Source organism: Astatotilapia calliptera, chromosome 17 (genome assembly GCF_964374335.1).
Source record: "Astatotilapia calliptera chromosome 17, fAstCal68.1, whole genome shotgun sequence".
NCBI lineage: Eukaryota > Metazoa > Chordata > Actinopteri > Cichliformes > Cichlidae > Astatotilapia > Astatotilapia calliptera.
This window is the reverse complement of record NC_137438.1, coordinates 4,743,555-4,768,281: the sequence shown is the minus strand read 5'-3', so window position 1 is coordinate 4,768,281 and position 24,727 is coordinate 4,743,555. Positions and strand designations below refer to the sequence as shown.

General features: G+C 40.8%; 2 protein-coding genes across 4 annotated transcripts in view; one reads left to right on the top strand and one right to left on the bottom strand.

Moving 5' to 3' along the window:
* The window catches only part of cdk17 (cyclin dependent kinase 17), a 51,927-nt gene extending 41,680 nt beyond the window's left edge, over nt 1–10,247 (top strand). For all 3 annotated transcript variants that reach the window (XM_026146066.2, XM_026146067.2, XM_080291356.1), the window contains 14 exons: nt 161–294; nt 3,431–3,556; nt 4,934–4,990; nt 5,082–5,196; nt 5,491–5,585; nt 5,693–5,755; nt 6,035–6,158; nt 6,249–6,369; nt 7,649–7,746; nt 7,856–7,961; nt 8,199–8,241; nt 9,123–9,213; nt 9,333–9,410; nt 10,060–10,247. In XM_026146066.2, coding sequence (XP_026001851.1) covers nt 161–294; nt 3,431–3,556; nt 4,934–4,990; nt 5,082–5,196; nt 5,491–5,585; nt 5,693–5,755; nt 6,035–6,158; nt 6,249–6,369; nt 7,649–7,746; nt 7,856–7,961; nt 8,199–8,241; nt 9,123–9,213; nt 9,333–9,410; nt 10,060–10,100 — 1,292 coding nt within the window. In that variant the 3' untranslated portion in view covers nt 10,101–10,247. The remainder of the gene's footprint in view (nt 1–160; nt 295–3,430; nt 3,557–4,933; nt 4,991–5,081; nt 5,197–5,490; nt 5,586–5,692; nt 5,756–6,034; nt 6,159–6,248; nt 6,370–7,648; nt 7,747–7,855; nt 7,962–8,198; nt 8,242–9,122; nt 9,214–9,332; nt 9,411–10,059) is intronic.
* Nucleotides 10,248–14,412: 4,165 nt separating this feature from the next.
* On the bottom strand, nt 14,413–23,255 carry elk3 (ETS transcription factor ELK3). Its single transcript, XM_026146068.2, has 5 exons — nt 22,884–23,255; nt 18,900–19,147; nt 18,078–18,806; nt 16,774–16,896; nt 14,413–15,214 (listed from the first exon to the last, which is right to left on the bottom strand). Exons 2-5 carry the CDS (start codon nt 19,104–19,106, stop codon nt 15,119–15,121), a joined length of 1,155 nt encoding a protein of 384 aa, XP_026001853.1. The 5' UTR covers nt 19,107–19,147; nt 22,884–23,255; the 3' UTR covers nt 14,413–15,118.
* Between the last annotated feature and the right edge of the window lie 1,472 nt (nt 23,256–24,727).

Genomic DNA, 24,727 nt, shown 5'->3' with positions numbered 1-24,727 from the left:
ACAGATAATGAAAGTTATTGATTCTTGTAAGTTTAGGTCTGTTCTACAAACAGCATTAATCATTAGCCGGTCTGGATCACTCCTAAACCGTCTTAATCTGGCAGTTCCAGTGTGATTTTTATCCAAAGCCCTCTTGTGCCCTATCCTTGATTTTTTTCAGATATTGTCCACGAAAATCTGAAGATGGGATCTGACGGGGAGAGCGATCAGGCATCAGGAACGTCTTCAGACGAGGTCCAGTCTCCGACGGGCGTCTGTCTGAGGAACAGGGTCCACCGGCGAATCTCCATGGAGGTGAGACGTGCAGAATCCCGACACACATGCACACACTGTAAATCATGTAAAAACAGCTTACGCTGCAAGTCCACATACCACGCTTCACCTCCTCTCATCTCCTTCTGCTCGTCTTCTCCACTGCCTCAAGTGATTTGGGAGGGGGTTGGGACAGATTGTTTCTCGGCTAATGGGTTCTAAGAGTCGGGGCGTCATGATACTGATAGCAGCCCTGCTCCCTGAGGACAAAAGAAGAGGCTGGTAAAGAGACGAGATAATCTGTGCTGGTTACCACAGTGATTTTCTTCATGTCAGCTGTCTCCACTTGAGAGCATGCTCCCCTTTATTCTTCTTGTAAAGAAGAATACAATTATGTTGTGCTATTTTAAACAACTGTGTGACATGTATAAGTGAGTAGTACTTGTAGCATTTCAAATGCAGGGGTGAATTATAATACAATATAAAATGTATTAAAAACAAGCATTAGGCCAATTTTGTTGCATAATCATTTTAAATGACTCCTGTTAGTAATCTCCTTATTTTCTCATTCATATTTTCAGCTTTCGCCACTTTTTGTTTTTCTTAATACCCCAAAGAAAGTTATTTATACATGAAAAACTGGCATTGGTGTCACCCAGGATAGATTAGAATTAGTCCCTTACGCAAGCTCAGATAAGAAAAAAAACAGAAAAGAGGGAGAGAGCTGAATTGAAACAGATCTCATGATTATCAGGGGATTTTTATGCCTTCTAGTTGTTTAATTTTTCAGTGGTTTTGTAATCATTGAACCCTTTTACTGCACCTGTTATGGTGTTACTCACTAGTAAGTTACAGAAAATCTCTTCTCTCCTAATAGAATTAAAGCAAATGCTGACTTTACCATAGATTATGTGCACTATAAAACCTATTTGATATGTTTACTTGTTTGGCTTTTTTTTAATCTGGGGGAATATTGATTTGGAAAGGAAGACTGAATTCACCTGGAGACCCCCTGCCCCCTGCTGGTCAATGGTAAAATATGCCAGAACCCGCCATATCACCTTCCCTGATGTATGCTACCTCTCACAGAGATACACATGCATACTGACCTGTTTTTCACCCCTTTTAAATGTTAGTTTCATTTGTGCATGAAATAAGTGGAAATCGAGGATGTGGTCAAAGACAGCAGATATGCGTTACATGAGGGTAAGCGCACTGCTCTTCTTGTGGTTCTTTGATGGCGGAGGTTTTCATAAAGTTGTCTCAGCAAAGAGGTTAAGAGCACAGCGAAAGCTCGGTCACCTGGTCTTAGTAAAAGATAAACAGGCTTTTGGTTTCTCACTTGTGAACCAGCTCTATGCCTGGGTAAAATCTGTTTCCTATATTATAAAAGCAGTATGGGTATTTTCTTAACCCATTAAACTGATGCTTCAGAAGTCTACAAAGTCTTTGTGTTGATTCATTCTTAAAGAAGATGCACAGCGTAGTTTAAATAGGAAGCTACCTAAAAATCGCACTAGCCAATGAGATATCTCGCAGTATGAAAATGAGTGTTGTAGATCTCAGAATGAATGAGTTGGTTCTGTCCCTTTGTCCACACTCCACCGCCTCTCCACCAAGTTTCATTAAGTTTGACCTGATCAATTTTGTATAACTCTGCTGACAAACAAATGGTTAGAATATTGGCTTTTGGAGAGTGCAGTCCTCCCCCAGGGTCAGTGCCCTATCTTACACTCATTAAGAAACCAATTCACATCTTCACCACAGTTTAATAGGGTCTTCCTTGGCTAGGCTGCCAAGCTTCAAGCAATTGGCTCACAGTGTTGCTGAGAAAGTTACATGTTTACCACTTCCATAAGAGTGTAGGTAGCAGGCAGGTGCTGCTAATTAGGTCAACTAAAAAAAAAGAAGATCATTTTCAATTGTGAGCACCTCTGGAGACATTTTGGTAGTTTGTCCCTTTGTGTTAATACTACCAGTCTTCCCATTGTAGTTGTGTGGTTAGACAGATCTTGTGAATCGAAATGTGAGGCCATCTTTCTGACAGCTAAACCTCGGCCCACGTGAAATCATGCAGCAGAACGATGATTCCGAGCATGACAGCAAATCTACAACAGACTGAAAAAGTAAAGAGTCGAGGCGCTGTGATGTATCACACCCAGACTTCAACCTGATTGAAATGTTGTGGTGGGATTTGTGTGAACAAATGCCCACATAACTCAGTTCACTGAAGCAGCGTTGTAAACGAGTGGACCGAAATTCCTCCACAGGGATGTGAGAGACTGATAAAGTCATACAGATAACCATTTGAGGGTCGGAGAGTAAGATGGCGCCGCCATTGCGTGCAATAGGTCGGCAGTATTATAGTGTGTACCTATTTTTTCACAGAACTGCAGTCCTGTGAAAAACTTTCTTTTTCATGACTCTATCATATATTGACACCATCTTGATGGAGGACAAATTTTCCTTTTACAAGATGCATATGTTGACTATGATCAGACTTTTGTGGGAACTCATAATACTAACTTATTCTCCGAGCAGTCTCAGAAAACAAAAAGCTGTTGTCATGAGAGGGAATAATTTATTTGCGGTGAGGCCAAACTTTAAAGGTAAGTACAGAGATGGGAGGTTTATGCACGCTGTATTTTTAATCCACTAAATGTTTTTTTCCCCATTACATCCATCAGCATTATGTAAGCTCGTCAGTGTCAGATGTGGTGTTCTTGACTTTGATCCTGGAATAGATATGATCTGACATCCAGAACACTTTAGATGTGAGTTGTGCAGTATGAGTGCAGATTGGCTGTACGAGCTTAACGCAGGTACAGTTTTATAATCATGTTGTAATCATGGTGTTGTTTTTTTACCAGCAGTCACACTTCAACAGGCCGCCTCTTATTTTCACCTTCCATAAGATGGTGATCGACCTGTTTTTTGTCGTCTCTGGGAGTAGGAGGAGAAGAGGACGAGTTATTTTAGAAGCAGCAGGGATGTGGGTGGATTCTGCAGGGCACATTGTCTTGTGCTGCTCACTGCTGAAACATGCCCTACACAACATACAGACGACACTTAACAAGTGTCAGCAGCACATGTGTGATCTTGTTACACAGGCTAACTTTACGGTTTCTTTAGGAACGTTAGATAAAGACTTCTTTATATATGTGTGTGTGTGTTTTAGGACCTCAACAAGCGCCTGTCTCTGCCTGCTGACATCCGAATCCCTGACGGCTACCTGGAGAAGTTGCAGCTTAGCAGCCCACCCTTCGACCAACCGCTCAGCCGACGTTCGCGCCGAGCCTCGCTGGTCAGTGTGTGTCTGTTTGTCTCTGTTCTTTTACTGCTTTGTGGCACAAGCAGTCCTGTTACCAGACACCCTCTGTGCCGGGTTTCCATGGTGATTTTCCTGGTACAAGCCCAAGATGGATTAATCTGTAGTCACATGCGCTCACCTCACACTTGTAGCCTATAAAATTAGATCGTAATGCTCTGCTGCGGTGTGGTTATCATCACTGACAGGGAGATTCGTGGTCATCGTGAGTTTGCCTTTGAACGTTTTTTGAAAGATTAAATGTAAATAAAAAGGTTTAAAGACGGTAAACACTCATAATTAATCGCCTTTCATTCTTCTTGATATCGATTCTTCTTGTTTTTTGGGGGTTTTTTTTGGTCAATCCCTGAAGACATGCTGTCAGAAACCAGATATGATAGAAAATGTTTGATTCATGCTGCTCTGTGGGCACACATACATGAAATATTCATATGTATCATTATTCATTCTTAGTTTCTTAGGGGATTATCTTGTTCTTGTGCTTTGGAACTACACTTGTTGGTGAGACTGGGTGCATGATTTTGCTACTGAGTTTGTGAGAGATCTGTGGGCTGCTTTGATTTATTTCTTCTGAAGGTCCTGTAATATTAAATATCAGTCCAATTTTTGAGAAAAAGATTTGACTCTATTTTTTTTCTGTTGCACCAGCCAAGTGTAAGGGTCTTTACTAAATATATAAATATTACTGAATATTTATATGTAATACGGACAGATTTCTTTTTTTAGTGAGTGATCAATGTGAGCTCTTTACTTCAGGCTTGAGGCTCCAGGTGTTTTTTTTCCTCTCTTCTGGGCTCTTTTGTTTAGAAGTTATATACCTAATATGGTCATGTTCAAACATGTTGTTGTCTTAAAGTGATAGGAGCTAAAACAGCCCATTTCAGACTGGATGAACTGCATCAGTATAAGATAAATACAGAGTATTTTTAACTGCGCTTCATGCACTGGTACTCTGTAAGGGTCTAGAATAAAACTGGAATAGGACGTGATCCTAATGGGCCCTTAATTGCTTGACAGTTTGAAAACCTTTGATCTAAATCATATCCTGCACACGTGAACTTTGGGTCTTTCCCTCTGAAAGAAAAAGTATGATGTGGGTTTTGTTGCAACATTATTAAAAAAACCCTGCTACAAATAACTAAAGTTTGAGTGTACATGATGGGTTATGTAAAGATTTGAGACGCCTTCGGTTTTCTGAAGGGTGCGGGGACACAGTAAGATGGTGCAGCAGGAAAACACCTGCAAAGCCTGCTCAAATGTGAATGGTCAACAGAACGCAGACTGCATTTGTTTGCAAGTGTCTGTTTGCAGAAATGAGTGCAATTAATATGCTTAAATTCTTCTCTTCCTTAGTCAGAGATTGGTTTTGGAAAGTTGGAGACGTACATTAAACTGGACAAGCTGGGAGAGGTGAGGAAGGCTCAAGTTTCCACATGCACTTCACAGTGTAACTTTGCTATACAGTTAAATTAATTAAATTAATGCTATGTGTTGCTTTCAGGGAACTTACGCCACAGTGTTTAAAGGACGCAGTAAACTGACTGACAACCTGGTGGCGCTGAAGGAGATCCGGCTGGAGCATGAGGAAGGAGCCCCGTGCACAGCCATCAGAGAAGGTTAGCAGGTTTTATGTCCTTTGATACATCAAAGTTCTGGTGTTTCATCTGGAGTCTTGTGTAGCAGTTTAGCTCAGCCATAGTTGACTACAACAAGACGTGACACCCTGAGAGAGACGGCTCGAATGTGTCAATGTTACATTTTAAACCTTCTTATCTCTAAAATAAATTCTGATTTAAAATCCTTTGTTTTATGAACTGTCCTTTTAATTGGTGTTTCATTTTCCTGAGTCAGGTTTTGTTATATAAATGTTAAATGTTTCTGTCTTTGTAAACATCTTTGTGCATCTGTAGTGTCATTATTGAAGGACCTGAAACACGCCAACATTGTGACGCTACATGACATCGTTCACACTGACAAGAGCCTCACACTCGTCTTTGAGTACCTGGTAAGATTTGTTGAATGACAGAGAAACAGAAAAAGAAAAATGGTCTATCCGTTTATAGACTTTTTGTACATGTACGTCCTGTCTAATGGTGCCACCTCTTCTTGAAGGACAAAGACCTGAAGCAGTACATGGACGACTGTGGAAACATAATGAGTATGCATAATGTGAAGGTGAGGATGATGTTTTTTTTCCCCATGCTATGTAAAGTAAACTCTTTTTTTTTCAACCCTTCCAGCTTTGTTATATTTTCTGTGTGTCTAACAGATTGAACTGTTTTGTCAATTTTTCTATATAAATTCTCCCAAGAGTCTAAAAGCATCTTTTGGTCTTTTCTTCTGTTTGTATTTCCATCACATCAGGCAAATTAGATCAGAAAAGCATAAACATAAGTAATGAAAACATGAGCTGACTTATTAATAACATCAAGCCATTTAAAAATACCTTTCCAGATCTTCCTGTTCCAGATATTGCGAGGGCTGTCATACTGTCACAAAAGGAAAGTTCTCCACAGGGACCTGAAGCCACAGAACCTCCTCATCAATGAGAGAGGAGAACTTAAACTGGCTGATTTTGGTAAGAGGAAGACCAGCAGGAGAGGATCTTCACAGACATAATGCTGATTTGTTGTGTAAAAACCCTTATGAGTCTGTGGTGGCTTTGCAGGTTTGGCCAGGGCCAAGTCTGTTCCAACTAAAACCTATTCCAACGAGGTGGTGACTCTTTGGTACCGACCTCCTGATGTTCTGCTGGGATCCTCTGAGTACTCAACCCAGATCGATATGTGGTATGTAGCTTATAATAACTACAAATAATCCTTTTTATGGTTTTAAACTGCTATCATCACTAATTAAATGCTGAATCAAATGGCTGCTGGTAATGCAACACGTGTCCCTTGTAGTTACAAACCCACAGGGAATTATGACCTAACTAAACAGCACTCTCTACTGTACTGCACTTCTTATTTCATTCTTTTTACTGCAGCTGCTAATGATAACAGCTTTTCATTTGCTTTGGCTTGTGTATGAATAAATAAATAATGTATGTCTGAAGCCAGAAATAAGTTTTTATCAACTTCTGATTTGAAAAACTAAATTTTAAAGGAGAAGCACGGTTATAAGTAGGAAGAAGGTGAATACTGTAGGCTCCGATGTTACAGTAACTGCTAGTTATTCTTTCAATTTCATGGTGCAAAAAAAAAACTTTAAGAAGGTAAATGACAGTCAACAAAACACCAGTCAGGTGTCAGGTATGAATTGAGGATGATAATGTGGTTCACAGTTGGTGCCTTAAACTAGTTATTTAGTTAGTTGTAGATCTCTTGTTGTTGTAGTTGTGTGGTTGTATTTTCAGTTAGCTGTGGACTTATAAAGTGAGGGAATGAAATGAAGCCAATGTCCCATTTACACAGGCCTAGACACCAGTTGGTCATGAATTACTCTGGTTGCTAGGGAAAAACGTGTATTCTGCAACTGGTTGGCTTGTAGTTGCTAGGTGAAATTGGTCCCAAAGAGGCATGTTACTGCAACACATACCTCCCTGCAAAGGCTTTGATCATTAGCAGATCGCAGTGGTCACCCATACTTTGTATGGGAAACGATGACTCGTCTGCAGACACTTGTCAACTACTTGCTAAGCAGCAGTAAATCTGTGAAAAGTGCGAGAGAAATCGGAAATGAACACCTGGGCACCTTTAGAATAAAAGATTTTAAAGGAAACGGTACAGGTTTTGCTTGCGGTTTTTGTTGCACTCTTACAGTTTCACTACTTCTTTGCAACCCTCAGATCTTGGCTAACAAACCAGTAGTATGCCTACAGTTAGCCAAAGTCATGAAGTGATCTCTGTTTTCCATGATCACCACATACTGCTCTTTGGTCTGTTTAAATGAATGCGTGAAGAGGTAATGCTTAACTTTAATAACATTTTTGTGTCATATAAAACTGTTTGCCTCATCATGAGACCTCTTCAGCATTTTTAATTCAAATTATTCTCAGCTTGAAAACTGTTAACCCCACCTCCCACTCACTCATTTATTGTGTGAAATTGCATGTTTGTGTGTCTCCAGGGGTGTTGGATGTATATTCTATGAGATGGCTGCAGGTCGGCCTCTGTTCCCCGGCTCCACCGTTGAAGACGAGCTCCACCTCATCTTCAGGCTACTGGGTGAGCATTTTCTGCAAGATCTGATCTCTTTAACAACTCAGACGTTTCACCACATGTTATTACCTGCTTAATTGAACATGGCAACCTATATGTGACTATGTGACTTCAGGAACACCTACAGAGGAGAACTGGCCAGGAATCTCTTCTATCGAAGAGTTTAAATCCTACAGCTTCCCCAAATACAAACCCCAGCCAATCATCAATCATGCCCCCAGGTACCGCTCGCACGTGGGATCTGTTTTTCCTTATCTGCCCCTTTGCATTTATATAATTGATATATATTCTTGAGCGTGTGTGTGTGTGTGTGTGTGCATGCTTGTGTCTGTGTGTGTATGCCTGCTGCAGGCAGGAAATCCTGTAAAACATTTACAGAGGTCTGTCCACTTCCTTCCTCCCATGAGCGCCTAGATTCCCATCAGCCCAAACTGTTCTCTTCTTTTTGTCTTCTTTAGGTTAGACAGTGAAGGCATCGAGCTGCTGCTGTCATTCCTCAGAGTGAGTCTTTACTGTCACAGTAATCACAATACTGTATAAGTAGTTGTATATATATTGCACTGATATTCCTAGTTTTCTTTGTCTTATGCAAGCCTTTGGTTAAATAGTAACAGCTGGTCAAAACTGAGTTCTGTTAAATGCTCCTATTAAACCATTTACACCCAGCTTTTTAAAAACTGATTTAGTTACTCAAAAAATAGTGAGATGTACATGAATATCATCAGTGGTTTGGTGTAACTTAAGCCCCAGTCACACAGAGTGACACCCCACCCCAACACCCGGCAACCACAAGTTGCCAGGTAAAAAAAAGAAAGAAAAGAAGTGTATTGCTCAATGGGTTAGTGAATGGTTACTAGTGGTTGCAGAGAGTCCCAGGGTATTGTTGCAAATAGGTGTACGGGGCTGCATTAAATGCCTCTTTATGTTTGCTATGGGTGCTGGCAGGTTTCCCATAGGTTGCATGGAAGAACCAGCTTGCCTGTATATGTTTGACTTTTAGTCTGGTAGTAGTTTTCAGAGTCTAAGTCTACTAGCAAACAAAGGACTTTAAACAAATGAAAAATATTCTAACTAGTTTAAGGCACCAACCGTGAACCACAGTATCACCAGTTCATATCTGACTTCCAGTTTGTTGCCTGTCATTTCTCTTCTCATCTGCTGGATATGAAAAAAGGCTGATATGTTTACCTTTGTGTGTTTCTGTAATGGCAAAGCTTCAGCTTTGCATCACTAGTCACTAGATTTATTTTAGTAATGAATTCCTTTATGATGACAGCAGGAGGCACAGTAACGAACTTCTTGTGAATTCCCTGATTGCTGCACTGATGCGTTTTTTGATAAAGTCACAGTATCCTTATCGTTTCCTGTTTCTGTCTCCGCAGTACGAATCCAAGAAGAGAATTTCAGCTGATGAGGCAATGAAGCATTCCTATTTCAGGCAGCTTGGGATGAGAGTCCACACACTGCCTGAGAGTGAGCACACACACCTTTGATAATAAAGCTGCTGTCTGTCTTTCAGAGGCTTTGGTTCTCGATTCTTTTATCTTTTCTGTTACTCATTGGAGTAACTGAACCTCTCCCCTGTGTTTCAGGTGTATCGATATTCACATTGAAAGAAGTGCAGCTGCAGAGAGACCCAGGCTACAGGAACTCCTCGTATCCAGAGTCAGGTAGGTGGAGAATCCAAATGTTTAACCAACTCGGCTTTTTTAGATCATTTAACGAAGAAATGAAATCATGGTCTCAATTACATTTTCAAGTGCTTTTTAATTAACATGATGCTGATTTTATTTATTTATTTTAATTATGGTCCATGAATTCTAAAGAACCCACCCTCTGTTCAGCATGCAGTTGTACCAACCGCCACTCTAAAGAGTCAACCACCTTTGTCCTTACATTTTGTCCTGTCCAAAAATAGCTAAATAATATATCGAAGATCAAATGCACCAAGAGCTAAGCTGATCAGCTCCACTCTCTCTCAAACATGTTCGAATCTGGTTTCAAAAGACGAAGAAGGCATCAGCATTGATCTCAACCTCGAGACTTCAGAAAAGTAGCTCATAAACTGTTCGGTCAACCATCCTTAAAATTTAAATGTGAACTTTAAAATGCTTTATTGCTATCATTTATTTATGATGAAAATGCATCTGTTAACTTCTAGCATCCTAGAATTGCCTAAATGCATGCGTGCACACACACACACACACACACACACACACACAGAAAGTGCAGTTCTGAATGAGGAACACCTGCGGTCTATGGCTTAAACCAAAGGCATTATGGGTGATGTATTTTACATGTTGTTTTTTTCTCTTTTAGGTAACAGCAAGATCAACAGGAGGCAAAGCATGCTGTTCTAGTGTTTCATGAAGAAGACGCCCCACTTCATCTACACCTCCCAGCAGCCTCTTGCATGAGCCCACCACCCCTCGGAGTGACACCCACACCACCCATTTAACTACACACACGCGCACGCAAACACTCAATCTGAGCGAGTGACTCTGAGTTGAATCTATTTGGTGACTGTTTATTTATTGGGGGCGGGGGGGATGGGTGAGGTTGAACTTTTTTTTGCTGCTAAACTACTACTGTCTGTATTTAACACAGTGTGTGTCTGCGCGAAGGCGCGTGTGTGTGTGTTTGCACAATGTGAACTCGGGATGCCATGCACAGTTGAGCAGTCAGTAAGGTTACTATTGTTCTCCTGACAACGATCCTCCGGCTTCTCATGAGTCAACTGATGTTGATGTCGATGCTGTGGCCCAAGTTGTTGTTCTTGTTGTCGTCGTCCTTGGAGATCGAAAGCTTCTTTTGTAAAATATGTATATCTCTATATACATATATATTTGGAGATTATGTTTTGTTTTTCTTCGAGCTTCCGTGACTGAACTCTACAACATTTCCAGAAACACTAGATGGTGTTGGTTGTCATTTCTCCAAAAACATTTAGGATGGACTTGCAGAAGACCCGCTGCCCTCTGGGGTTAAACTGAAAATCAGAGAGTGTGACTATGACTGACAGCTGGGCGGTGAAAGAAGCACACACAGAGCTACATGGTCTACATGAGAACATCCACCCCTTGCTTCTTTTTGACCACTGTTGCTCACCAACGGGACCAAAACTGAGGTGTGACGGGAGGCAAGCAGATGAAAGAAGAGGAATACTGGAGCTGAAAAGGAAGTCATGTGACTCCCACAGGAAGCCAGCAAGCCTTCCTTAAAACCTCTCACAGAGCTGCCAGGATTTCAATGCTTTGTTTCCTTTGTTTTCTTTTGTGTGTGTTTTTTTTTGTTTTTTTAAGATAAATGCAAACTACACTTTCTTGCTTTGTGTACATTCGGAGATGTCACTGCAGTAATTCTTTGTGTTTAACTTGCACTTCATGTGTGTGCGTGTATTTTGTTTTTGGTCTGTTTCAGTTTGTTATTTTGTTTTATTTTTTTCTTTTGGAATCAGGGACAGGAGCCTCGCTTGGCCAAGTTTACCCAACAGTATTAGGATGTGTTCTCTGTGTCTGTGACCTCTCCTTGTGAAACAGCAGTGTCAGTGTGGCATGTTCTCAGAGCTGGGGGGTGGGATAGTGGGGGTGGGGAGGGCTGTTCAAAGGCAATGAGAGTTGCCTTTGAACAACCACTGCTCTTTCAGTATTTGTACAAAAAAAAAAAAGACATTTCAAATTGAAATTTTTACATTTGCCCGCTATGTTGTTTGCAACCAACAGTGATGCTACAGATGATAAAGCCTGTTGAGAAGTCTTGCTTTTGATTATATGTTTACTGAAACAAAGGGAAGACCTCCTCAAATCACCCTCTTATAAATGTTCACTGGTGTGCTTTGCATCCCTGGCTTATTTTAGTTGTATATGCACTTTTCTTTTTGCCATGGACCAGTGTAGGTGTAATCACTCGTGGTCCAGACTTTGGCTGATCTTCATTGGAAATAGTTACATGAGAAGATTGATGTCACGCTAAATGTGAAGCTTTAGCTTTGGTTGGGTTAGCAAAAAGACTGAAAAGAGTTTGAAATGACAAGCTTAACTCTGTAACGTTTGTCCACACCTACAAAGCTGACAAATCAACGCATTCTGCTTTATTTCACCGTTTAAGTGAAAAACATGATCACCTGTAAAAACCAAAATGTTTTTTTTTTACAGGTGCTGGGAATTTTAGCTCAGTGTGCAAGCCCAAGAGTTGTGTCAGCCTTGTCATCTTACTTGGGGCACATAAGCATGTTTCTCGAAATGTCAAACCATTTCCTTAAAGGATTAATAGAAAACATTACATTTTTGTGGCAGCAAAAAAGTCACACGCGGAAGAATTACGTAAAATGTCAGCGAACACCTGCACTCACAGTAGCAAAACAGACCTGACTGCAGTGGTTAATCTTGTGCAGCTAAATACCAGGGTGCTTTGAACATCACATGTAAGATGATCTGATGGAGGTTTTCCTGTTACTGCAGTTCTTTTGGTCGACATCTTAATGAAAGTTTTGTATTTACACTCTCTTTTTTTTTTCTTTTTTAAATGTCTACAGTAGAGATTTCTCTTTCAGATACTGATTGGGTAGAAAAATGCTATAGAAGTGCTCGAGGCACAACTAATTCTTGATAAATTAATATATGAAAGCATTAATGGAGTAAACTAAACTAACACAGTTTGCAGCTAACAGTTTAATAATCCTGTAGATAACTCTTAGGAGGCTTTCCTTATAAGGCGGACATTATCATGTTCAAGAGCTCAACACAAACTGTGACAACACAAATACTGTAAAGAAAATATACTGTAACCAGTTTATATTTAGAATAATGTATAAATTATTGTGTTCCCAGGAAAATGTCATTATATTAATGGTAGATTTCCTGTATTACATCGACCCAAAACATGTCTCTTTAAAATAAAGTAGCTTTCTTATACTGCATGCTTGGATGCTTCACTAGAATAGTTTTTGTTTTTCAGAAGTTATTGATTTCCATTTTACTTCGATCAGACCGAAAGATGCAGGATTATTTCTCCGTGAACTGCAAACTGTTCCTGTTAATAGGACATTTGTGTGCACGAACAGCAGTAACATGCACAAAAGGAGATTTCGATAACAGCTAAAATATTTATCATTGTAAAACTGTACTTTTTCAAAATGTGTGACTGATGTATTTTTCCGTGAACACGTCTGAACGTGTGTGTGTATGTGAGCCTGATGCATGGAAGGCCTGCTGTGTTGTGAACTCGACCTCTCTGAAACACTGAGCTGCCGGTGAACAGTTGGTGTGTGACTCTTTTTACTGGAACTATTTATTTCTCATAACCATGGAAAGTAAATTTAAACAGTTTCCTAAAAGCTCTGCGTAGCAGTCATTCTTTGTTTTTCATCCATCCCAGGACCACCTTGTTGCTACAGCGCTAATCATCGCACCACCACGCTACCCGATAGTTAATTTTGACTTTTAAAAAAAGTACTATAATAATTCTATTTCAAAAAAATGTAACATTTATTTAAAGAATGCAGAAAACAAGCAAATCACTGAGAATACACTTCTATTCATTTCTCTAAAACAAAAAACAAACCATTAAAACAAAAAACAAATTCTTTGTGCAATTTTGACTTTGAATGTCAAACTTAAGCTAAACACATTTACATAAATCTTACATATTGAGAAAGGCACAGCTGGTAGAAGGTTAAAAAATTACAGTGCATTTGAGAAAATACAAGATATTATACAGGAAATAATGACTTCCACAGCGTTGTAGCACTCTGGCTAGCAGGAGTTCTGCTAGGAGTCAGTGAAGGTCCCTTGTCATGTGGTCACATGTCCGGCTCAAAGACTTTTTTATTGTGTTTAATAAAAAAAAAAAATCCTGAGACCTGCAACATCCAAAAAATGTGAACATTTGGTATATTAAAAGGAAGGTTTAGCAGGAAAGGAAAGGGGGGGGGAAAGCTGTATCATCCTCATTCATGACTTGCTCGCTGTTGTAGCAAGTTTTCTTTACTGGCCTATGTAGCCTGTAGTGTCAAATTCTTGAGTTATGGTCCCCTTTTGATCAAATTTTGATGAATTCAAAGACTGATCCTTTCATATATGTGCAGTAAACATTAAGCTAGAACAGTTCATTGACTGTTTCAAAGGTTACAAAATCCATTACTAAAGCTTACTAGTGATTAAATCACTAAGTTTTTAATCCACACACACAAAAAGTGTTTTGAAGCTTTAAGTTGTGATTTTAGGGTTTAGGCTGTGACTCTTCTCTTGGTATTAATGAGATTTTGCCTGAAGGTGCTTTATGTTGTAAGGTAGAGACCCTACAAGAATACAAATCTGTCCACAATTCACAAGGATCGCTACTCCTCCTGGAGTATTGGTCAGAGCTGACTCGAACCTGCACACAATATTCACCCAAACTGTGCTCAAGGTCAAGACTATGTTTGAGATTTCATGGATGCCTTTTCCAATTTTCAGAAGAACCACTCCTCCTAGAACACTGGTCAGATTTTAATCTATTGGGATTCATTAACAATTAACATGATAGGACTGTAAACGTCCTTGACTTTTTAGTGAATTTCAGTTCTTGTTTACACAGTTCAGCCAAGTAAGTACTTACTTTGCATACTTTACACATTAAAATAACCTGTGAATTGTGATGAATCATAAGCCAGATGAGCTTCTATGTCAGTGATTTTCTGGGTTACAGGTCAGTTTATTTACAGATAAATATTTCATGAATGAGCTTTCAAGTACTTGGATTTTATTACCTTGTGAATAAGCAGATCTAAACATTTAACTGTCTGGCTCTAGCTTCATTTTCTGCACACATACGCGGGAGTGCCAACAATCCTGGCATGTAACACTAACCCTCAATAGGAAAGTATATTTCTGTGCTTTCTTTAAGCTGCTGGTATGAATCTATTAAGACTAGCCTCTGACACTGTGGTGTACACTAATTAGGAATGTGGATACTGAGTTTAGTTAATGCAAGGGGGGAAAGCAGTATTATATTTCAACTGGTCTGCATCACTGAAGCTTAGACAAAGTGGAATGAGACTGATTTAAAAAAAAAATGACATGAGAAATGTGATGAGGTCTGGCCTTCACTCAGATTCTTTGCTTGAAAACAGTTCAAAGATTTCTGTCCTGAAGGAATGAAAACACCAAACACATGTTAAAGCAAGTAAACATGAAAAAGGGGCCAATGCAGATGCTCTTCTCAGAGAGCAAAGTTTCAGATAAGCTCCTGTTTCTTCTATAATCAATACAAAGCAACAGGTGTTGGATTTAAAGTGTAACAGAGCGAGTCCAAATCCTCGGCGGTTCTTCTGTGTTTAATGGGCACCGGTTCAGTGTTAATGTGGTCCGGCCCATTTCCCTGTTATCTTAGGCTGGCATCAAGACTTGTGGGAGCTGGAGGACAGCAGCAGAGGAGAGGAGGTGTCCATGGCAGGCAAAGGCACAGGGATGGGTCCGTTCAGCAGTGTGGGGAACTGCAGAAGGAGAAGAAAAAACTGGATTTTTGTATTTGTTGTGTTGTTTGTGTGAATGACAAAATAGTCTCCTGACTTCAGTGTTTTCCATGGATATAAATTAAAATAAAAACACATACTCTATTAACAGTCACTAAAAGTGAAGAAGAAAGAAACTCGATAGTTTTAGAGTCATTTGTTACTTTTTCTTCAGTCATTTCTTTTTGTTCTTCTGCATGCTTTTACGAGCAAATCACAAAAAAATCAAATCACCTTTAAAGCATGTTGTTTTTATTTGTGGCTTTACGCTGACTCATACATTAGTCTGTTATATACTAACAATACTATGTAAGTATATAACAGACTAATGTATAAGTCAGTGTAAAAATTGTTTCATGCCAATGTCTAAACAGTCTGCTGGAGGAAGTGCTTCAGGTTTCGAGACATTGTGAGGACGACACTGGGACCAAATCCTGTTCTGAGGACTAAAACTGTGTATTTGATGCTTGGTTTAAAAGTTTATTTGTTGTAGTGTGTGTGTGAGAGCTGACTTGGATGGGAGAGACTCTCTTTTCCCCCTAGACAACAGGAAGTTGCCCTCTTTTCTTGTCCACACCAAAACGGAAACATCTGCAGCTTATTTTGAAACCCTTGGCATAAAGTGAATCACACACACACCTCACACACATTAATGTGAGAAAACAACTGCAACTGCTTGTCTCAATGCCATATGAAATGACTATAAAGAGCAGTTTGTGTAAACTGAGAGTTTATGGGCACATCACTACACTTAAAGATGAAAACATTTATCTTTTCATGTCCTCATCAAGTAGAAACTGCCAAAATTTTTCTATGTTGGTTTTAGGTGAAGACATAGACTGTATATAAAAGATGAGTTCATCATGGTTAGAAGTCCCATCTTGAAGCCTCCAGCTGAGCATTTTAACAGGTCTCAACATGATGAGTGAGGCAACCTGAGGAATTGTGCAGTGTCATTTAATTTCACACTTTGTGGCCATACAGTCATAACCTGCTTTGTGTCTGTTTGACCACAATTTACAAAATGAACATCATTCTGTAACAATCATTATCTTGATATCTTCTGCAGGGATTGTTTTTCTAGCCAATGCAGTCCCCCTGGGAAGTACATCCGTCGTAGTCTATGTAGAAAGAGTGTAGTTTTTGCTGAATAACCATCAGTGACAAAACCAATGTAATCAATGTAAGTGTAAGAATGCAGCAGACATGCTCTCCCTCCTTGGATCTGCTGGCAACCACTTCTTCTTGGAGGTGGGTTCTTTATCCCCACTGTTGCCAAATGTTGCTCATAGAGGATCCTTTGGGGTTCTCTGTCTAATATTTTGATCTTTGCTTTCCAATACCTTGAGTTGTTTTGTAACCTGGTGCTAAACAAAACTGAATCCAGTTAAAATCAAATCAACTTTTAACAATGTAGCTCGAGCCTGTGGTCCGTTCCTGAAGTTAAGATATTTTTAGATTTAACAGAGGCTTGGCAAATATCTGCAGCTGCTGAAGACAGCCCGTGCACATGCATGGAAATAAAAATAAATGACTGTTACCTGGAAGAGGGGCGCGTGGCTCTGCAGTTGGGCAGGGCTCAGGGGTCCCACTGGACTGAGGCTGGACCAGAATTGGATATTGGAGAGCAGAGGGCTGGGAGTGAGCAGCAGACCAGACGGAGTCTACATAGACAAAACCCCAAATGAAATGTCAGGGAATAAATACACTAAGAAATAGATGATGGTGTTTATTCTGGCAGCACATCAGCGGCGAGGCTGTCGTGTCACTCAGTCTCACCCAGAGCTCAAAGCCAAGTGTGCCCTCTAGTGATCTCAAACCGACTTGGCAGACTGTCTCCATGCAGACCAGGAAGCCCCACTCATGCAAAATTCATGACATCTACTTTCTGTCTCGGCTTTCTGAGATATATAAAAGCAGTTTGGTTTTCTTTTCTTCAACAGTCTGTAAAAGGTAAATGAATGCTTTTGTGTTCCCACTGTCAGTACAGTTACACTTTCAGCAATGCTAGACTGCAGACGGCTGTATACTTATGGTTTTTAGCTGATGACCTTTACTTGATTGCCTGCCATTGATCTGTCTGGTAATTCCAGGACCTCAAATGTCTTTTGTTTTACCACTCAAAGCTGTCTTATGAACCTTGTTATAAACCATTTATTGATGTCCGGTCCACTGAACTAGATTAAGATTGTTTGTGGCGCACGATTTAATGGATTTTTGCTTCTTTACCAACCACAACCTACGAAATTTGAAAGAAAAGAAAAAAAAAAGCAAACACCATAAACTTGTTTCTCACAGTTCTATTCTGGTTGTGATCCAGGAAGTGAAAAAGGGGGGGAACAAGGTCTTTAAAAAGTTCCAGACTTTTTATTAAAATTCCCATGTGTTCCCGTGGGTGAAAGTGGGTTATACATACTAATATTAAATAAGTGTGCACATGAACGCAGCTCAACTTTTGAAATAATGAGTGAACAGGTCAGCCTATACTTTTATTTTCCATCAGTGATGTATGCACAGCAGTGTATGATTAGTCAGTCTGGATAAGAGCGTTCGCCGAATGTCTGAATGTAGTCAGACTGTCCTGGTTTGGTCAGTGTGTTGTTGCCAGTGAATCGGAAGCTGCATGAACATATGGCTTCACTTATGAACCTCCTCCCTCCCTCCCTCCCTTCCTCCTTTTCTTTCCGCTCACCTCTTTCCATCTCCTCCCTGTCTGACTTTCCTCATCCAAAAATCTCTTCTTTCGCTCGTCTGACCCTCATCTCCTCATTCCTCACCTATTACCTACTGCATTTCTGGAAGCATGAATGTGTGTATAACAAGTGTGTAATGTGTCACGTTGTACCTGTGCTGTGAAGAAGGCTGAGGTCAGAGACCCAGATGGCAGAGCTGGGCTGTTGAGGGCAAGTGAGACAAGGTCACTTCCTGTCAAGAGATGTGAAGGGGCGGAGATTTCCAAGCCTTTCGGTTTTCTTCCTTTTAGAGGCGTACTATTGGCCAGTCCCCTCCTTTCTGGTGTTGTCCTGCTCTGTAACCTCTCCCTGTCTCTCTGACCAGATGACAGGTTTAGAGGTTGTGCGCTGGGCTCCAATTCATCTGCATCTGTGCTCTGGACTCCCACTCTCACTAGCATATGGGTGGGGCTTTGTGGAGGGGAGGAGGATGAGGAGGAGGAAGAGCAGGCCAGCTGAGGAGACGGCCTGGAGGAATGGGAGTTCTCGGTTGAGGATGGGGGTGGGGTGGAGGGGAGCGAGGAGTGGCCACGGTGGGTCATGAATCGGATGACAGAGGAGCCGTCGTCCGGACGATCGGATCTGGGCTCTGTCTTGATTGGCCGGTGCTGCTCTAAGGAGTGATGCAGGGAGCTGATCTTGAAGGAGGAATACAGGCCGGAGTGGAGGTACTGGTTCCTCTCACCCCCATCCTCATCTTCAGCCTCGGGTTCTGATGCGGTGCCCCCGCTTTCCTCACTGCTGCGACCCGACTCCACCAATGCAGGGTCCATCTTCAGAATCTCAGGGAACGACACAAACTTGTAGACAAACTTCTGACCGATCACCTTCTTGATGATGTTCTGCAGGAGAATCACGATGAGATGTGCAGTTCATTACAACTGAGGAGACAAACCACTTCAATGTTGTGTAGCTTAGATATATAAGTTGCGTACCTTGTCATAGTAGTAGCGCAGTGCTCTGCTCAGCTTGTCATAGTTCATGTTGGTCTTGTTCTTGCGCAGGCCCCACAGCTTGGCCACTTCCTCTGACTTGAGCAGCTTGAACTCGCCATCATTGGATGTCCAGCAGATAAGATGTTTGTGGCTTTGGTCGAGCAGCAGCTGCAGCAAGAACTGCCAGAGTGTGATGGAGCTCTCCATGATGATGGGGAGGGAACGGGGACACCAAAGACACAGGTGATCTGCAGTAAAAAAATCAGATCAGGAGAAACAGTCAATCTGGAATGGCCTATATTCCTTTGCAGGGGTTGCTTCTGTATCTCTTTGTACATCTGTAGAGTGACAATAAATTCTTTACTGTACAAAGAGTGCAGTAAGGAAGAGCGCATCTCTTCTATAGTTGAATCTGTACCAGAACATTCACATGTCAACTGTTGGACGAGTAAAATCATGTCACATATGAATCTCTGGAAGTTATGATGCTGATAGGAAGTGTTCTCCTTGCTGGTGCACTACAAGTCTACAACTTACAGCGGCTTCTGTCATAATAGCTAACAACTCTATGTTCTTTTACTCCATGAATTCACAGTTAAACTTAAGATCTGATATGACTTGGGCCCAAGTCTTGTCATCGTCATCTCCCCCTTTGTCTCTCTTGCCTCCTTCTGGACCTGTTTTTTCTTTTATGTTTTTTTATTGGATGAGTTGGTTCTTTATTGTAGTTTTTAATAATACCGATTACATGTTTATGTTTGTCTAAAGACAATAAACATTTGATAACAAAAAAAGCCCATCTAGCTCTTAGTCCCTTTAGAATGAAATATCTAGTTCTTTAGCTTCAACATGCTACGATGAGTTAAACCAAAACAATGAGCTCAAACTATGATGGCCCTGAGAGGTTAAAAGCACTGCAACTCAAGAAATAAACTCACAAACAAAAAACAATTTAAAAAAAATTACTGCAGGATTTTTCTATTTGCTGGTGTTTCCTAAAGTTGCACTGCATTTGACTTCCAGGGCTGCCATATAAAAGACATTAAAAGGTCTTCTTATAAACTGCACAGTTGGCTGATAGAATTTGTGACACTCTGTGCATTACAAATATTAATTTTATATTAATAATGTGAACTTGGTGTCATAAAAATATTGATTAATGCAGATTTAAAGCTCACTTTTATTAGAAATACAATACACCATTCCCAGTGAACTTAAATAAATGAGAACCTTGAACTTGGAAAAACAATCTAATTGAAGAATGGGATGCTGTGTAAAATGTAAATAAAAATATTTGCAAGTCAGCTGATCCCTTTTACTGATAAATGTTGCTGTGCTTCAAAGATATATCTGGACATTGTTGATGGCATCACATTCAAAGTTCGCATTTGCATTTCACGCAGCGGGTTAACTTTTGTGGAAAACCGTACTTAAAGTACATCACAATACATGCAAGTCATCCAGTGTCCTTAAAAGGTTATAGATTTTAATCTTTCCAAGACTCAATTGTGAAAGAGGACATCATAAAAAGAAAGGAAAAGGGTAGTTGGTGGGTGGAGAAGAGAAAGACTGTTGGCATCAAAACTAAAGTGTATGCTGATCCTTCTTCTGGTTCAAACATGTTTAACACATGTTCAAATAACTCAACCTTTGAATAACAGAGTAATAAAAGAGCTTTTAGAACAGACATGCAACGGTCATCTGTGAATATGGATGTTTATCAAGGCATACGGGTAACTTTCAAGGGGAACACGTCATATTCCTCCCCCATGCGTTGGTCCTCCTCAAAAAGCAAAATAACACACTTGGGGAAACTGTCAGTGTATGTTGAATTATTACCTGGTGCTTTGCATTACAAAAATAAAACATTTCCATTCTATATTGATGCACAAAAGCTGGCGCTCACCCATGCATTTCCATTTGAAATGAAAATCAGCCCATTATTTGGTTATTTATGCTTTAATGACACACCCAGAAGATTTATACACGGGGTATGAAAAATGATTTGCTGCATTAAAGGTCATTTTCTTGCCAAAATCTTCCATTATTGTGAATCTTAAACGATCAGAAAGCCAACAGTTGTTAGCTCTGTTCGTATTTACTTGGACTACTTTTGCTTACAGTTGATTAGTGTGAGATATGTAAACCATGTGTCTGTGGGTACTGGTTTGTGTTCTTTGCTACTTCCTCCCGCTTCTTGTGTGTGTGTGGAAGTGTGTATGTTACAGTACATGTTGGGGTGGATCACTAGTGTTACAATTTCTGAAAAGAGCTCTTTGATCATTTTTCAGTTTTGTTTTAAGATGCAAAACAATTTCCAAAAACAAACAAAAATAAAATCTCTCTGGGATTTCCTCAAACTCCGACACTGCTCTTTGTGCTTCTTGTTATTTCGCATGTGTGCATGAGCTCTAGTATCACGTGTGTGACACAGAGAGAACAAGAGAGAGAGGTTCATACATTTGGTTGGTTGGTTTTTGGATGTTCCCATGGTGATAAAACAGGATGTGGTCAGTGATCTTCTGCCAAGGCAAGCCTGGGTTTTTAACTGACATGTTTACCTGTGGGTGTCTGCCTGTCGCTCCCTGCCTCCTTTGTCAAATAAATTAAATTACAGTTCCTGAGCTGCACACTGCAAAACGAAAAATAACAAACAACCGCTAATATTCGGAGTAATCAACTACTGATTCGATCTAAAAATACAGCGTACACCTTTCCCTTTGTGTCTTTCTGAAAGGAAACCAACCAGCAAAAGGGGGGTAGGGGTGAAAGTGCATTTCGTGCAAACAATGACCCATCATCGTGAACACACACACACACAAGCAAGTGTGTTCTCACTTCCTATTTCCTGAATGTGTGTGTGTGAAGTGATGGAAGAACTGTACTGATGTCCGTCTGTCTAAACGAGGACTTCCTGTCATTCAGTTTCAGGGGCGTCATTCCCGGTGAGAGACCTTTCCTATCCAGGACTTCCTGTCACAGAGACCCACTGGGAACGAACACACACACACACACACACACACACACACACACACACACACACACACACACACACGGTCTATACTTCTATATAGATCTGTTATATGGGGTATACATGTATGCCCCGGTGTCAAACTTTCTGATCTATACTCTGCAAGTCTGTTGAGGAGATGAACAAAGCCACAAAAACTGCTGATTTATTTGGAATTTCAGAATAAAAGCAGTCTGGAGCACTGGTCCGCTGTTTCAGTGCTTAAAATCTGCTTGTCCATAAACTCCCTCTTCTTGTGCAAGCTCACAAGTCATGGAAGATCTGTACATAAAAAATTCTCCTACTGCAAATGTTTATCCATGGGATTTTCTGCCAGTGTCTTCTGGGGGCTCTTCAGTCCAGCAGAAACAAACCAAAAGCCACATATGAGTCTATCCATTTTCTTTAGGCTGTGTATTTCTTATTTTTGGAAGTATGTCTGTGTGTGAGAGTGTATGTCTGTGGAAAGAGAGCAGGGGTTTCTGCTGGAACTCAAACGGTTCTTTGTTTTTGCACCAGTGACTCATTTTCAAGATGTTGTCTGCTGCCAGCTTCTATCCGGAAGCGCATGGCAATTAGTCTGCGAGGTCCAGACAAACCAGAAATTCTACTACTAGATTTTTAAAGGAGCCACGGCTGATTTTTTTTCCACAGCAGCCACCATTCTAACCTCTTTTAATCCCTTTCTTTACCCCCAAATGTAGCTCCCATCAGCGGGGTCAGTTTTGATTCCAAAGCAGAGTGCTAAAACCGCAGCTTTAACACATTTTTACGCACAGCTTTACCTCGTTACGCACAACTTTACGCACGACTTTAGTCGGATTTCAAGTTGACAGTGACTGCCTGACCGTTAGAGGACTTCAGCAGATACACCAACAGCTAACGCGAGCTCGTTTCTGTCTTTCTATTACGCCCAAATGTGCTCAGACACATAACTTCAGAAAGTTGCCCATAGCAGGAAATATGGCACCTACCTAGCTGTGGCTGCTCCTCTGTCCGTGTGCGATGTGTGGGTTTGTGTCTTTAAAGCGGTGTGTGCGAGGTGTGTTGGGGCTCCATGCTGCTGCTGTTGCTGCCCCGCTGTCTGAAAGCGGATCCGCAGCTTTTCTCTCTCCTGCTCAGAGCAGGAAGTCGGGACGCGTAGACGGAGAACGGGCGCACTTCCTCTGGCGCAGTATTCCAGTCTGTGTAAACACATACACACAGGCGCGTGCACACGTTCACACAAAATTTCTACTTCCCATAAACACACCTCCTCTTTTAGAATACTCTCTCTCTGTGTCAGACACACACACACAGAAATATTGTAATCTTGACTACCCTCAGCGCTGAGCCAAGTGACAACTGACGTCACCTTCTTCCTGCTCACCGGGAGGGGTTCCTGTTTTTACACACACACACACACACACACACACACACACACACACACACACACACACACACACACACACACACACACACAGAAACACACACACGCACACACACACACACACACACACACACACACACACACACAGAAACACACACACGCACACACAGTACGTTAAGTAAATCTGGGCCTTTGGGTAACTTTATTGTCCAAACTTTAGTTTCCTTATGGAAAAATCATCACCTTCTGGAGGTGGGTACAATGCATACACTTACAAAGCAAAAACTTTATTAAGTTTAATGAATAAATATATATGTAATATTTAAACGATTTAATATAAAACCTTTAATGCTCTCGACTTAAATACTTAGTATGGGGGCTGAGGACTTTGTTAGTTGACGCATCAGCTGAAACCCTTGAAAGGTGCCTTTCAATCTGGAGAGGTCAACCGCAGACTGTTGGAAGAGAAAGGGAAAGATCGTTTATGTCTGCAAAGATGAACCACGCCTCAGCATAAGCGCAGCCCACTCTCTGCTCTCCCTGAAATTTCCATTTCCAAACCCACACCAGAGAGCAACATCAAACGACCTCACAACTTCTAGTCACATACTGGTCAACAGACAGAATTTAGCATAAAATATTAATCAGATTTTGCTTTTTAATCACTGAGAAACCTGTTGTGTCTAAGTCAGACAGTGCTGTATGGTTCAATTCTACATTAAACATTTTTTAGTGAGTGTATGTGTGTCACGGTGGCCTCCAATGCCATGCCAACAGCTGTTGCATCATTTATATCATGCAGCCTTCATGACATAATTCTGCAATCGTTTATTATTGCAACTGCATGCCGATAGGGGTCGCATGTGAGACAGTTTAGAGTCATCAAGCAGTCAGAAGCTAATTTAACCCAACAGGAAAAACACAATGTAATGGGCAGTCACTGGCAGGTAATGCTTACCCAACAGCTGGTGGAGCTGGATTGTCTGTGCACCATGTCAAGTTACTTTCCATAACGCAACACAGATCAATTTGAAATTGTTATGTAAATGTCCCTGGGTGGAGGTTTGAATGTTGGGTTTCCTATGAAATTCCTCTTGTGATAAAGTTACGTTCAGATGCTGTCTGACTGTGTGAGGCAAACGCATGAGAAAACATTTTGTTGTCTTGTCTGCTTTGACCTGTGCTTCATTTGTGTGCGAAATAATAGCAAACTATTGTGCAGGTCTTTTCTCACCTAATAAAAGATTAGTCTGTGTGAGTGCAACTTTACATGTGTCATCTTGTTGCACTTCCTCTCATTTGACTGTGTGGTTTTGCATGTCGTCCTTATGTCATTTGACTGTTTAGCTTGTGACATGCAGTGCAATCGAGCAACATTCTACACTACGTGCAGCACACACTGCTGCGCTTTTTTGAATACCTGTCTTTTAAAGTAGTTGATAACATTAG

Excerpts from the sequence above, each read along its gene's own strand:
- elk3 (XM_026146068.2), bottom strand. The coding sequence starts at position 19,106 with ATGGAGAGCTCCATCACACTCTGGCAGTTCTTGCTGCAGCTGCTGCTC. Across the intron at positions 16,897-18,077 it reads CAGCCTTCTTCACAGCACAG|ACTCCGTCTGGTCTGCTGCT; the intron begins GTACAACGTGAC and ends TTGTCTATGTAG. Across the intron at positions 15,215-16,773 it reads GCCACGCGCCCCTCTTCCAG|TTCCCCACACTGCTGAACGG; the intron begins GTAACAGTCATT and ends CTCCTTCTGCAG.